We start from the raw sequence: 15,301 nt of genomic DNA on the forward strand, positions 1-15,301 counted from the left end.
AAGGCTATGTAAAATGCAGAATGTTTATCTGGAGCTTTCACCTTTCACCTTATTTAGTTTTCTTTCGGGTGTGGGTTGTTTAAACAAGATATCAGCAATTAAATTATAATCTACCACTTTATTTACTATCATATGTATTAAATTTTTTTTTTACAGCATCATAAGGCAGGGAATGAAGGATACAGCTATTTGAGTCAAAAACAGTAGTTTGAGTTTAGTTTTAGTCTTGAACACAGGCCCGGATTGGCTAATCGGGAGCACTGGAAAAATGAAACCTGAAAAATTCTGTTCCACTGGGTGGCGCTTACACGAATATTCATGATATCCTCCTATTGTGGGCGTGTCCTTGAGACAACGCGCAAGCGAATGAAAATATTAGTACATGCTTCTCAAATTGCAACTGTTTAATAGATCATTTCGAAAAGGTAATAAAATATTCCTTTGGAATATACCTTTGGAGCTTTGTTTTGATGACAGTCTTTTTGTTTTCATCAAAAACCTTCATTTCTTTTCGACTGAAGAAAGAAAGACATGAACTTCTTGGATGACATGGGGGTCAGTAAATTATCAGGAAATTTTAATTTGAAAGTGAACTAATCCTTTAATGCAATGAGTAGATCACGAAAACATGGGGGGAAAATCGATATAGCCTACTTAAATCCAAACACTGAACCTGCCTAAAAGTCCAGAAAAGCAGCACCATGGATCTGTTGCGTCTTTACGAGTGGATCGATATCAAGGCTATTTTTATATTTTCTTTTGTGTTTTTACTGTTGAGTGATTATATCAGGCATAAAGTGCCGAAAAACTTTCCTCCTGGACCATGGGCTTTAGCGATCATTGGACACCTTCACCGTATCGATCATACGAAGACTCATCTTCAGTTGGCAAAGGTAGGCTAAATGCAACCTTATTTTTTTGTTTGGTTATCTGTGACGGTAATGTAGCTTAATTCGAAATCAAAAGTGTGCTGAAATTCAGCAGTATTTAAACTATTTCTTTATAGTATATTTTCAAATCATATTTTGAAGTTTGCAGAAAAATATGGAGACATTTTACACATTCGAATTCTCGGACCAAGAATTGTTATTTTGAGTGGATACAAAAGAGTGAAGGAGGTGTATACACAACAGGGTGATAACCTCGCTGATCGTCCTGTGTTTCCAATTATTAATGACATTTCCGAAGACAAAGGTCAGTCTTATAAATATAATTCCAAATACTGAAGTTGTGGTTGCTGTGACTTCACACCGTGTCTACACCAGACGCGACAGAAGATAATATAAACCATATAGCCAGTTGCAAGCAGCAAAGGGGACAAACATGAAAGAGGCATGAGGAGTTAAGCATTGCTGGGAGCATCAGACCAACTGCAACATAAGCAATTAAAAACATTTTAGATGATTTTAGTCAAAATGGCTGAAAAAAATCAAAAGTATCTTAATCGATTTTGGTGAAAAACTCTCTAGTTTAAAAAATTCGAAATTTATAAGCAATCTCAACCAAATATGGCATAATTTGGCTCGCTTGTTGTCGGTATGACTCAATGAATCTATCGAGACCATTGACATTAAAATAGGCAAAAACTCATTAGCTCTGTTCCCAAACCTTATCAGAGCATGGTGCCTTAGTGCATTCGTAAAATACAGCATTTTTATGATAAAATCATCTGGGAGGAGCTGGAAAAGTAGGGCTGCATCTGAACAGACTTCTCTATTGTAGGCAAAAAAAGGCAGTACTCATAAAAGAGTAGACAAAAAGTACCTGGATGACCTACTAGTTCCAGTGAGATTCTGAAGTGCAATGGACACTTTACTATCCCATGAGGCCATGAGAGAAGATTTGTGAATAGCAGTGAAGCGATGCAACCAAAGATGCAACTCATGCTGAAAGGTCCCATAATAATGACACGGAATGTAGTATGTCTGGATTACATCCATATAGAACATACTTTTTTTATGGTCGTGAAGTAATTATTACTTATTCAAAATAAGTACCTTCTCAAAAGAGTGTGCAATTTTGGATGCAGCCTACACAGCAAAATCCCCAGAGTTAAATCAACTCTGCTCAGATAACATATGGTCCCTCTCTATATAGGGTTAAAGTAACACTGAAGCAAAGTTAAAGTTAATGAGATAATTAAGTGATGAAGTTATGATTGAGCATTAGTGATGAACACCTGCTGTTAACAAGCATAATCACTGAAGAGAAACACAATAACAACAAAGGACTTCCAGCTACAGCCTTAGATGAAATCAAATGAAGATAAAAGACATTAAATCTCTCAAGATGTGATTAAACAACTCCACAAACAGCATATTATATTATTAACTTTAACTCTGCTTCAGTGATATTTTAACTCTATGTAGAGAGGGAACATATGTTCTCTGAGCAGAGCTGATTTAACTCTGGGGATTTTGCTGTGTAGGTTTATAAGAAAATTCACAATGACGGAAAAAAATTAATGACGGAAAATTACGTCATGCAGTAATGACTGCAAAGGTCTCAGCCTAAGCTGTGTCCAAATTCAGAGGCTGCATCCTTCGAAGGACACAGACTTTAAAGACCACTCCTTCAAAGACTGAGAAAGGTGAACTGAACGTTGTTAAATGGGATGGCCTAGCCTACAGAGAATTGCTCTTGTCGCCTAGCTACTGTGACAGATTCTTTTAAAGTTTGTACTGGACTTTTTTTTTTAAAGTTATATTAAACAGTCTGAAAACAAAACATGTTCTGCCTAAATATGTTCACCTTGGTCCTATATAATAAACAGTATAAACTATCTATAAAATCACATCTTTGTAAGATATGTCAAAAGTTTGAACTGCTTTTTTGTACATTTGTATCCTTAGATATACGAGTAAGTTGAAACCCAATACTTGTATTTAAAAATGTAAAGGCAGGTTACGTGATTTGTTCCAGAAAAATTTTTTTATGCTGAGTGAAAGTCTGCAGTGATGCATTCATCCATCAAAAGCAGCCTTCGAAGCATGCATCCTCTGAACTGAGTGGTGCAAGGATGACGTATTCTTGTAGGCCAAAACCTGGAAACTAGTTATTTTAGCACTTGCGGTTCCATCGCCCTGAAGTCAGTGGGTTTTTGGTTAAATGCTTGAAACAAGGTCTTTGGTGAACACAGGTTCATGATATTTTTAAGTTTTATTCTACAATTTAAAATACATCAGTAATACCCTCTTGTGATTTTTTTATTTTTTTTTATTTTAAGGCTTTTACTTGTCTTGTAAAAAGCGGTTGCTAACAAGTGGCTAAATGGGGCTACAGACGCTAGAGTGTTTGAAACACCAAATTCGAGTAATGTTGACACTGTCTTCTATCTGACAAATTTCATAACTTTTCCGCAATTGTCATAGACTTGAGCAGATGAAGAAGAAACAAACCGTCTGTGCTTGGCCCATAATCAGTGATGCCCCAACAGTAAACGGATGCTCTGTACTATTTCTGATGTACTCAAAGCACTCGCGCTACTTCGGACACAAATCGGACACGAATCGAACACGAATGGAATTGCAATGGTTGCTTTGTCGCATTCAATGTAGACAGCCTGAAGCTGCTGCGGCATGACGCAACAACGGTCGTGTCTGGTGTAGGCACAGTGTTAGATTGAGGCCTGTGACACTGGAGAAGAACAACAATGTTAGTTTCTCTCCAAATATTAGGTTTTTGTAAAATTGCTATGAGATAAGTATTGTGAAATGGGAAAGTATTATAAAATGTGTTGCGAACAGGTTTAGTTGTTGCCAATGGATATAAATGGAAGCAACAGAGGAGATTTGCACTTTCAACTCTTCGGACCTTTGGAATGGGAAAGAAAAGCCTGGAGCCATCTATCCATCTTGAATGTTGCTTTCTGAATGAGGCCTTTTCAAATGAGAATGGTGTGTACTGAACTTTGTGGAATGAAAAGAACTGAAACTAACCTTGTTATTCTAAAAACATTTAGAATTGGATGCATAGTGTGGTTACTTCACAGTTATCATGATAATATTTTCAGGTCAACCCTTTGACCCTCAAATCCTGCTGAACAACGCTGTCTCAAATGTGATCTGTGTGCTTGTGTTTGGGAATCGATTTGAGTACAGTGACCATGACTTCCAGTCTCTGTTGAAGAACATTAATGAAGCTGTGTTTCTGGATGGAAGCTTCTGGGCTCAAGTAAACATTTTCTTTTAACATCATAACATGTTAATTTTGCCTTTATTAACATCTTTGTTCATTGCTCAGCTGAAGAATTTTGTACTTCTTTATTTAGCTTTACAACTCCTTCCCATGGCTCATGCGCCTACTGCCTGGTCCACATAAGAAAATTTTTACTCTGTGGCAAGGAGTGATTGACTTCGTCAAAGAGAAGGTGAATGCACACAGAGTGGATTATGATCCATCAAATCCAAGAGACTACATTGACTGCTTCCTTGCCGAGATGGAAAAAGTAAGACCTTTTCTGAGGGGGGTGTCAGTGCTGGTACAGGAATGCTCTGGTAATAATAATGTATGGCTATTGAATTGAAATGCCTCTCATTCCTGCTGTTTAGCTTAAGGACGACACAGCCGCTGGGTTTGATGTGGAGAACTTGTGCTTTTGTGCTGTGGATCTGTTTGTAGCTGGAACTGAGAGCACCTCCACCACTCTGTACTGGGGTCTTCTCTACATGATCAAATATCCTGAGATACAGGGTAAGAGCTTACTGTCAGAAATGACATTCATATGCACATAAAAAGTAATATACTCACACTTTCAATTTTGTCTTGGACTGTCTCTACTGTGTATCTTCAGCCAAAGTTCAGGAGGAGATTGATCGTGTTGTGGGAGGGTCACGGCAGCCATCTTTATCAGACAAGGACAACATGCCCTTCACCAATGCTGTCATTCATGAGATACAGAGGTTTGGAAATACCGATCCGTTAAATTTTCCACGTGCTACTGTGGAAGATACACAGATAGGAAAATACTTCCTTCCAAAGGTACAGTAGGACTAATAAGTGTAGCAGTGTACTGTATGTCATGTGATTGATTGATAGACTAAAGTTGCTAAGTTACCAGTGTTACTTAATAAACAATTTGATTCTGTAGGGCACAATAGTAACCAGCAGTTTGACATCAGTGCTGTTTGATGAGTCCGAGTGGGAGACGCCTCACTCTTTTAACCTGGGTCACTTCCTGGATGCTGAGGGCAAATTTAGGAGGAGAGATGCCTTTTTACCCTTTTCTTTAGGTACAGGAAAACTCCTTTCTAGAAAATCGACTGATATATTTTGACAATTTCCATTGTTGTGATGCAGATAGCCAAGCTTAATTTTCCATAGTCCTACAAAAAGTTTTCGACTAATTCGACTAATTGTGACTTTACCTAAACAATAGACAGTCAAAGTATAAACTTTCTCACAATACCGTTTTTTTTTTTTTTTTTTTTTTTTTTTTTTTTACTCAGGCCAAAACGCAGAACCTGAGTACCAAGTACAACATGTTCCTGGATCAACATCTTTGGTGATCCTGGAACAACATTCCATTCATCCAATCAGATTTGAGGGACAAGTTTACATTTTAAGTCAAGTTTAGGCTTACAATCAGGGTTAGGTGCATCTACATCAGTGTTATTCACCTCTCATTCCCCTCTAATTTTAGGAATAACTTATCGGTAGGGTTATGTTTATGGGAAGGGATAGTGTTAGGACCAAATTTTCGGACAGAAATGTTGTTCCAGGATCAACAAAATATGTTGACCCAGGAACATGTCTAACTCATCAAAATCAGGACGTGTGGCAGAAACATAAGCTTTTCCAAAATTTCTGAAATTACCCAGAACAATTTGTCCCAGGAACTTTTTTCCCCCAGACCTGTTACTGTCTGCGTTTCCATTTTGATCTAAAGTACTGTGAAGATTAAGTCCAGTGACGTAGGACTGCACGAAACTTTCCATTTCCCGTTGGATTTCATCCTCCGCATATAAGCTTAATAAAGCCTGAACCTCATTGTTGGTCCATTGGTCATATTTTTAAACTCCATTGTTGATTCAAAAAGCAAACAACTCTTACTGCACGTACCACCGCAACAGACTTTTAAAACTGGTGGCTGACATAAAATGCCGCATGGAGTCAACCAATCAAAATGCTGCGTGAACTATTCCAATTAGCATGTTCAGCACTCAAATCCCACCCCGAAATTTCCGGAACTTTAAAAATGTACTACCTAGCGAGCAGATACTTTCTAAAGGTGAAATTTTTAACCAGAACCTCATTTAGACCCTGGTTCCTGCGGTCGAAACACACCGAGTACCACTCCAAAGTCCCTAGTTCCTGGGGAAAGTTCCTGCTGTGGGAAAAAATTTTATTTCAATGTGTTCCGACAAGAAACTTTGTGTCATTTGCAAAACTTTGCGTCCCCCCAAGGAACTTTTTGTTTTCTCCCAAAACTTTTGTGTTTGCACACAAAATGTTTGCGTTCACTCGCAAAACATTTGCGTTCTTTGACGAAAGTACTCCAGTCTTATTATTTTTTAAATCATCAGTTTTATTAGCGAAGTCACAGTTTCTCAGTTTTTCTCTATAATTTCCCTCCCTCCTTATGTCTTTCTCATCACCATGTCCCTTTATAGGTGGAAATGTGCTTCTTTGGTAAATTAGCAGATTAAAATGGAATATTATAATTGTTATTTCCACACCACAATATTTGAATATTATTGGAATACATACAGTTATATCGTACTCGGTTACTAACGTAACCTCGGTTCCCTGAGATACAGAACGAGTACTGCGTATGGGAAAGGTCTCCTTTTTCCCCGTTACTGAAGCCTTTTTCAATAACGCAGTTTAACTGCATCGTCATTGGTTCACTCATAGACAAGTTGTTGAACTAATGACGGCGCGGCATAGCAGCGCGACCTATGGCGACAGAGTGCGCGAATATTCCCGCCGAAATGGGCGGGGTTTAGGGCTATATAAGCGGGCGTTTCGCCATAGGATTTCAGGTCATTCGACTGAAGTGACGACACTGAAGCCGCAGCCTCGTGGCACGGCATGTAACGCAGTACTCGTTCCGTATCTCAGGGAACCGAGGTTACGTTAGTAACCGAGTACGTTCCCTTTCGATACTTCACTCGTACTGCGTATGGGGAACGAATTCAACCGCGCCGTGCCACGGCAGGGAACGACTGGACTTGGCTTGGGCACCGTGAGGGAACCAGAGGACAAGTGAGAAGGCCGGAGCCATTGAACCCTCGTTACACTACAAAAAGGGAGTAACTCCCAGAGTGGCATGAAGCGGAGCTCGATAGAGGCCGCTGGATCATACCGAGAGGACCCGAGCTTGTAAGGTCGGGACGTCCAAATGATAAAATCTGACAAAAGTGGACGGCGAGGACCAGCAGATGTCTTTAATCGAAACTCCACTAGACCAGGCCCAAGAGGAAGCCATTCCTCTAGTAGAGTGAGCTCTAACTCCTATGGGGCAGTCAAGGCCCATAGAGGAGTAACAAAGAGCAATAGCGTCGACTATCCAACGCGAAAGACGTTGCTTTGAGACCGAAGATCCCTTGGTGCGGCCACCAAAGCAGATAAAGAGCTGATCAGATTGCCGAAAAGGCTGTGATCGATCAACGTAAGTCCTTAATGCCCTGACAGGGCAGAGTAGTTCCAGCTCTCGCTCGTCCGACGAGGGAGGAAGCGCTGAGAGGGAAATAACCTGTGCTCTGAATGGAGTCGAGAGCACCTTAGGGACGTAGCCATGCCTAGGTTTCAAAACGACTTTGGAGTCGTTTGGCCCGAACTCAAGGCATGCAGGGCTCACGGAGAGGGCCTGCAAGTCACCAACTCGCTTAACCGATGCTAGTGCAAGTAGCAGAGCGGTTTTGAGCGTCAGGGGCCTGAGGTCAGCTGAACGCAGTGGCTCAAAGGGAGGCCCTTTAAGAGCTCTGAGGACCAAAGAGAGGTCCCAGGTGGGAACAGTGAGAGGACGAGGAGGATTTAATCGCCTAGAACCTCTCAAGAAACGCACCACAAGGTTGTTTCGTCCCACTGACTGGCCAGCAATAGGAGCGTGAAACGCTGCAATGGCTGCTACGTAAACTTTGAGCGTTGAAGGGGTGCGTCCCAGATCCCAGATTCAAACGCTCCTGGAGAAAAGACAGTATCGGAGATACGTCACACTCAACTGGGTCTATGTTGCGCGTAGAACACCAGTCAACAAAGACCGACCATTTCTGGGTGTAGAGGCATCTCGTGGACGGAGCTCTCGCCTGAGAAATGGTATTCAGCACGTCCCCGGGGAGGTTAGCAGGCTCCTGTCAAGGGACCAGAGGTGCAGAGCCCAGAGTTCTGGCTGGGGATGCCAAATCGTCCTGTTCGCCTGAGAGAGGAGGTCCCGTCTCAGGGGGAATGGCCACGGAGCTTTTGTGGAAAGCCTGAACAGCTCTGAGGACCAAACTTGGCTCCTCCAGAGCGGGGCCACCAGGAGGACTCTGTGCTGGTCTTCCCTGATTCGTCTGAAGCGTAAAGGAGGGTGCTGGGCCAGCGCATCTTCCTCCTTCGAGAAATAAATTGGGCAGTGAGAGTTGCCTTCTGAAGCGAAGAGGTCTACCTCTGCCTTTCCGAAGAACTTCCAGATCATGAGAACCGTCTGGGGGTGAAGCATCCACTCGTCTGAGGGGACATTGCTCCGAGATAGCATGTCTGCTCCCAAGTTTGTTCTCCCGGGTATGTGAGTCGCCCTGAGCGACTGAAACCTCGGTGATGCCCATTCCAGAAGACGCCGCGCCAGAGCGCATAAGCGGCTGGACGAAAGACCGCCCTGGTGATTTAGGTATGACACCACTGTCATGCTGTCCGACTGGACTAAGACGTGGCGCCCTGTCAGGTGTGCCTGGAACGCATGAAGGGCTCGAATCACTGCCAACATCTCGAGGCAGTTGATGTGCAGATGGCATTCCTCGTGAGACCACGAGCCGAAGGCCGGTCTGCCCTCGCAAAGAGCGCCCCAGCCTGTGTTGGACGCATCCGTTGAGAGCACCGTCCTTCTGGACACCACCTGTAGGGGTACCCCTTGGCTGAACCATACAGGGTTCATCCAGGGTTTCAGAGCTACCAAACAGGCCTGATTGACCCTGAGACGCAGGCGGCCGTGCTGCCAGGCGTGAGGAGGGACCCGGAACTTCAACCAGTACTGCAGAGGCCGCATCCGAAGAAGGCCGAGCTGCAGAACCGGGGAGGCGGAAGCCATCAGCCCTAGCATCCTCTGGAAAAACTTCAGAGGGAAACAGGCTCTGTTCCTGACCGATGCCACGAGCTGCTGAATGGCCAGAGCGCACTCTGGAGAGACTACAGCTGTCATACGGACTGAGTCGAAAACCGCACCCAGGAACGTTATACGCTGGCTGGGGAGCAGTGAGCTCTTGGCAAAGTTGATCCTGAGACCCAGGCACTCCAAGTGGCTGAGTAACACAGATCTGTGATGCTCCAGCTCGGCTCGCGACTGGGCTAGGATGAGCCAGTCTTCGAGGTAATTGAGAACCCGGATTCCCATCTGTCTCAGTGGGGAAAGCGCTGCGTTCATGCACTTGGTAAAAGTGCAAGGAGCTAGGGACAGTCCGAATGGAAGGACCGTATATTGGTAAGCCACACCCTCGAACGTGAATCTCAAGAATCGCCTGTGATGGGGGGCTATCTGGATGTGAAAGTATGCATCTTTCAGGTCCAGCGAGCAGAACCAGTCCCCGAGGCAAACCCGCGCGAGGATCTGCTTCAGCGTTAGCATCTTGAACTTCCGTCTCATGAGGGAGAGGTTCAAGAGCCTGAGATCTAAAATGGGTCTGAGACCGCCATCTTTTTTGGGAACTAGAAAATAACAGCTGTAGAACCCTGAATTGCTCTCTGAGGGAGAGACTATTTCTATAGCTCCTTTCCTCAGAAGAGACATGACTTCGGCTCGGAGGACATGAACGTCGTCCGTGTTGACTGAAGTCTGAAGCACCCCGCTGAAGCGCGGGGGCCTTCGGGCAAACTGAAGCGAGTAGCCTCGACTTATGGTTCCCAGAACCCAGCTTGACACTCCGGGGATGGCCCGCCAGGCCTCGGCCCGCGTGACAAGGGGCTGAATGGTATCGGGTGACGGGCCGCCAATCGGGGGCCCGTGCACCGGAGAGAGTGGAAGAGGAACTTCGCTCTTTCTTAGAGAAGGTAGAATATTCATAGTGTTTGCCATAAGAATGGCGTTTTGCATGGACGCAGCACTGGGCCCAGTTAGCACAACACTGAACATATCTCCCACTCCCGGAGCTGAACGAGGCGGAGGGGGGGTGGAACGAAAGAGCTTTTGGGGTGGTCCAGCCGTGGCGAGACTTTGCCCCATCCTCTTCCTTCCTGAAACATCAGGAGGGCTTAGGAGGCGTCGGGTCCAGCGTAATCTTAGGCCGGGGTCCCTGACGTTGCCTCGGGAAGGAGGAGCGCTTACGATGGCGCTGTTCCTTGGGTGGTGCTGCCTGAGAGGTAGAGGGGGCAGGTTTGTTCTGCTGAGCCGGCGCAGACTTGGGGCGGCTGGAAGCAGACATGGAGCTAGAGCGTTTAGGCAGGAAGTGTCGCATAGCCTGAGACGACTTTTGTGCTGCAGTAAAACGCTCCGTAAAGCCCTCTACTGCTGGCCCGAAGAGACCAGAAGGAGAGACCGGGGCATCCAAAAAGGCCGTCTTGTCCATCTCCTTAATCTCGGTCAGGTTGAGCCACAAATGGCACTCAAGCACGACCAGGCTGGCCATGGATCGTCCAATGGCCTGAGCTGTGGCCTTTGTGGCACGCAGGGCTAAGTCAGTGGCGCTGCGGAGGTCACGGAAGGCAGGTGCATCGACGCTGGACTCATCCAGAGAACGGAGGAGCTTCGCTTGAAACACCTGGAGAATAGCCATGGTGTGCAACGCTGAGGCAGCCTGGCCCGCGGACGTATATGCTCTGCCAGCCAGGGCAGAAGTGGTCCTGCAGGGCTTGGATGGAAGGGCCCTCTTAGTTTTCCAACCCACAGCCGTGGGGGGACAGAGGTGAGCCGCCATCGCTTCGTCCAGGGGCGGTAGATGCTCGTAACCCTTCTCTTCAGAGCCATCCACAGAGGTGAGAGCTGAATAATGCGTAGTACATAGGCGGGCAGAATACGGGGCGCGCCACGACTTCGTCAGCTCGTTGTGAACCTCTGGGAAAAACGGTGCGGCGCGTTGACGAGGGGCCTGGCGGGAACCCGGCAGGAACCCGGCAGGAACCACTCATTGAGCCTGCTCCGTGATGGTTCCTCTGGCAGAGCCCATTTGAGGCCCAAAACCTCTACTGCTTTCGAGAGGATGTGGAAGAGCTCGGCATCCATACCTGGCTTGCAGTCAATGGGCTCCAGCGAGGGAAGGCGGGCGGGGTCAGAATCACCGGCCCAACCTTCGGTTTCAGAGGCCGTGAGAGACACGAAGTCATCAAGCGGCTCGTCCTCAGAACCGCCAAAAGAGATGAGGTCGCTCGCATCTGCCGAGGGACGCAGCTCAGGGCGGGAGAACAGGATGGGGGACTGCTCTCTCGGGGGAGAGGGTGAGGCACGCGGGGAAGCCGGCGTGACGTCATCCAACTCCGTGCGCTGGGCCGCTCTGCCCCGCTGTCTCTTCCTAGCCGGCTCGCGGAAGGCGATCCGCAAGCGCAGAGAGGCGAGACTCATGTTCTCACAGTGAGAACGCGAGGTCCCGGTGAGCGCGGCCTCTGCATGGGGTCTGCCCAGGCAGCCGACGCACTCACCGTGTCCGCCGTCGTCATGCAGAGGGGCTCTGCATGTGCCACACGAGTGGCGCGGCATTTGTAACAACGCCGCCGCCGTGAAAACGCCGTTTGAGGGGCTCTTTTAGAGCAGCAAGGGCCGCTAGAGCAGTGAAAACCGCTGTTGGAAAGCTCTTTTAGAGCGGCAATAAACCGCGGGAAAATGGCTCTTTTAGGCGCGCTGGATGGCGGCAGGAGACGGGCTGGCAGGTGGCCGGAAGCGGTAAGCGGGCGGCTCAAGACGGCGCTCGAGGCGGCAGTCGACGAGGGTGCCGGCGCTTCTTCCTCGGCGAGCTCAGCAGTCCGCTGCGGGAGCCTCTTCGACAGCGGCGAGAGCTTCTTTCCAGGCGAGCTTCTTTCCAGGCGAGCTTCTTCCAGGCGGCGAAGGCTTCAGCTGGAGATCAGCGAGGATCGATGTGAAGTTGTCGCTGAAGGAGAGAGAACTGAAATCCTATGACGAAACGCCCGCTTATATAGCCCTAAACCCTGCCCATTTCGGAGGGAATATTCGCGTGCTCTGTCGCCATAGGTCGCGCAGCTATGCCGCGCCGTCATTGGTTCAACAACTTGTCTATGAGTGAACCAATGACGATGCAGTTAAACTGCGTTATTGAAAAAGGCTTCAGTAACGGGGAAAAAGGAGACCTTTCCCATACGCAGTACGAGTGAAGTATCGAAAGGGAACCATATTTACTTTGAAGAAGTAGGTGCAAGGCATAAGGTATTGTGTCTTTGTATCTAATTTCAGGAAAGAGAGTGTGTCCTGGGGAGCAGCTGGCACGGATGGAGCTGTTCCTGCTTTTCTCCTCTCTGCTGCAGCGCTTCACTTTCTCTTCACCAGCAGGTGTGGAGCCCAACTTGGATTACAGACTGGGGACCACTCGGTGTCCCAAACCATATAAATTATGTGTAGTATCACGCTAAAGGCCCTGATATAGGCTAATCACAGTGAAGTTATTCTTCATTCTTCACTTAGGGGACAGATAATACTCACAAATTTGTGTTAGTGTATTGCTTGCAATTGTGATACTGTAAATATGTACCGATTTTAATGTTTTGGACAATAAAGTGTTAAAACGGGGCTGGGCAGCTCTGCTGACCATCAAGATTCACTTTCCTGCAGAGTTTAGCTGCCTCCATCCCTGATAAAACTCACCTGTTTGTAGCTTTCTAGTAATCTTGAAGACCTTGATTAGCTTGTTCAGATGTGTTTGATTAACAAAAGTGAATCTTGAGGGCCAGAGTTGCCCACCCTGTGTTAAAATATACCATAATTTGCTTTGGACAATAAACCGTTTGGAAAATAAGGAATAATATAATGTAGAGTAGACTATAATTTGAACTAATGTATACATACGTTATGCTCTGTGGAAAATGTAGGTTTTATATGTCTTTACAGTTTTTGGGGGGTTTTTTTCGCTTTGGTACTGTTTTCACAACCTGTACATTATCAAAACTCTACAGAAATCCAAACTGATCACACTTGTAACACAGCTAGTCATTCTTTCAAAACCTGATCCCATGCTTTCATTACAGTTATGCATATTTTCAGTTCACATAATCATTGTTTCAAACACAAGATTATTGTAATATCCTCCTGAGACCCAGAAAAAAAAGTTTTTAGAATTTAGTACTTTTTCACGTCATTATATTGTTTAGAGCATAAGAAACAAATGAAAAAATAACATTTTTGAAAAATTATATTTTATTCAAATGTTATGCTATGTCCTCTGTAGTGGACACCAGGACTAAGTTGTTTAAAAAATAAAATGACATGTCTAAGCAAAAACAATGGGATTTTTTTTTTTATCACCATTCAATTTTTAGGCTTCAGGATTGTCTTTAACCAGACTTTGTATAAAGATGATTCTCAACTATGTATGATATAATGGAATTAATTGATATACCATTTTACTTTATGCAATATGTGGGTAAAATGGCCATACATCGGTTTTCCCATTCAATACAATGTATCTATACACTGTATATAATTTGCATATTAATGTGTTCTTAGAGCAACATGCAATGAAAAAAGAAGAGTAATAATGGGAGTAATAATTGACAACATTTTCATAATAATATCTAATAATTAATAGGAATATTGATATAGAATTTCTTTCCCTATTCACTTGTTGTATCTCCTAAAATGCCTGATAAACATGATTCAAGTCCTGTTGTCCTCTACAGAGGTCATGTATGAAATCAATGCCCTGTTTCGTAACAGAAAGTCATATTTTGATTTGAAACCCCATAACATTTTCCTGAGATATTGATTTATAACATACAATTTGAAAATTAATCAGATTTAAATGATAATTACAAAATATTATCATATTTCCATAAGAGAGCTAATTTTCATTTTCAGTCATATTTAAAGTCAAGAAGTTGTTGTTGTCATGGTGAAACCTTTGGCATCTCTGCAAAGCCCTGAATGTGCTCCTTACAGGACATCCAGACTTAAAACTGTGATATGTATGATGTCAAAGAAAATCACTAAAATATAATGTTACTACTACAGAGAACAAAAGTCTATTCTTGGGTCCCAGGAGGATATGTAGCAAACAATGCTAGATACATGTTTAACTCAAATTTATTGCTGAAATAATTACAATAAAATAGGCTATAGATGTCACATTAGAAAATACACTTACATTTCCTAACTTATGTAATTGAATCCATAATGATTGTAATAGTGCCTATCCAGTGTGCTATCAAAAGGTGTGATGAAATATGACAAGGTCATGAGGTTTTGTGCTAGAGCAGAGTTTTCTGGCAATGCAGAAAGTGTTCTCACTGTGCCATATATGACTGAATCTATACTGTAGTTCACCTTTAGGGTAAGTTAAAGTAGTGTGGCAGTGTCTACCATGGTAATCTGTTTACAGTATCACATAGCATACATACTGTAATGTAAAATGTGATGCCATCTGTCTCCTTTCTTCTGATGCATCTCTGATCAGTATGATAGTCATTGACTGTATTGTACCGTACTCTATCCTGCTCATAAATTGCAAATCTCTCTCTCTCTCTCTCTCACACACACACACACACACACACTTTGAACATAGTGGTTATCTAAAATTATTCGCTTATAATGTAAAAAGAATTCATTACATTTGGTTATCCATATCAGAAATTGCAAACAAAATACAAACTATATCTATAGAATCTGTATATAGAAATCTATAGATGTACCTAATGATTTGATTAACCTTTAAGATCAGTTGGAAACTGAATGAAAAGATATGCACATTAAAAATTTTGATAGTATAAGCATTATAAATGTGAATGTGAATGAAACATTTATAAAGATGAAACTCTTATTTTGTGTTGTGAAAAGGATACTTTTTGATTTTGTGTATTGTACTAACACAATTGAAAAAAAATGCTGAAATGTTTTAAAAATGCACTTTTGATGATCTGTTGTGATATTACTTTGTAAAACTTGTAAAACGTACTTGTGAAAATTGCGCCAAAGCAATAATAATAATAATAATAAAAACTAATTTAAACAAAA

General features: G+C 43.9%; 1 protein-coding gene across 1 annotated transcript; it reads left to right on the forward strand.

Annotated features, from left to right (window-relative positions):
- Positions 1–417: 417 nt before the first annotated feature.
- Positions 418–15,301, forward strand: LOC125277850 (cytochrome P450 2J2-like). The gene is made up of 9 exons (XM_048206386.1): positions 418–893; positions 1,032–1,194; positions 3,747–3,896; positions 4,013–4,173; positions 4,271–4,447; positions 4,551–4,692; positions 4,793–4,980; positions 5,090–5,231; positions 12,533–15,301. The coding sequence occupies exons 1-9, from the start codon at positions 702–704 to the stop codon at positions 12,706–12,708; spliced, it is 1,491 nt and encodes a 496-aa protein (XP_048062343.1). The 5' UTR covers positions 418–701; the 3' UTR covers positions 12,709–15,301.

This window comes from Megalobrama amblycephala, linkage group LG11 (genome assembly GCF_018812025.1).
Source record: "Megalobrama amblycephala isolate DHTTF-2021 linkage group LG11, ASM1881202v1, whole genome shotgun sequence".
NCBI lineage: Eukaryota > Metazoa > Chordata > Actinopteri > Cypriniformes > Xenocyprididae > Megalobrama > Megalobrama amblycephala.

Coding starts and splice junctions, on each gene's coding strand:
- LOC125277850 (XM_048206386.1), top strand. CDS start 702: ATGGATCTGTTGCGTCTTTACGAGTGGATCGATATCAAGGCTATTTTT. Junction 894..1,031: donor CTCATCTTCAGTTGGCAAAG/GTAGGCTAAATG, acceptor CATATTTTGAAG/TTTGCAGAAAAATATGGAGA. Junction 1,195..3,746: donor TGACATTTCCGAAGACAAAG/GTCAGTCTTATA, acceptor TGTTGCGAACAG/GTTTAGTTGTTGCCAATGGA.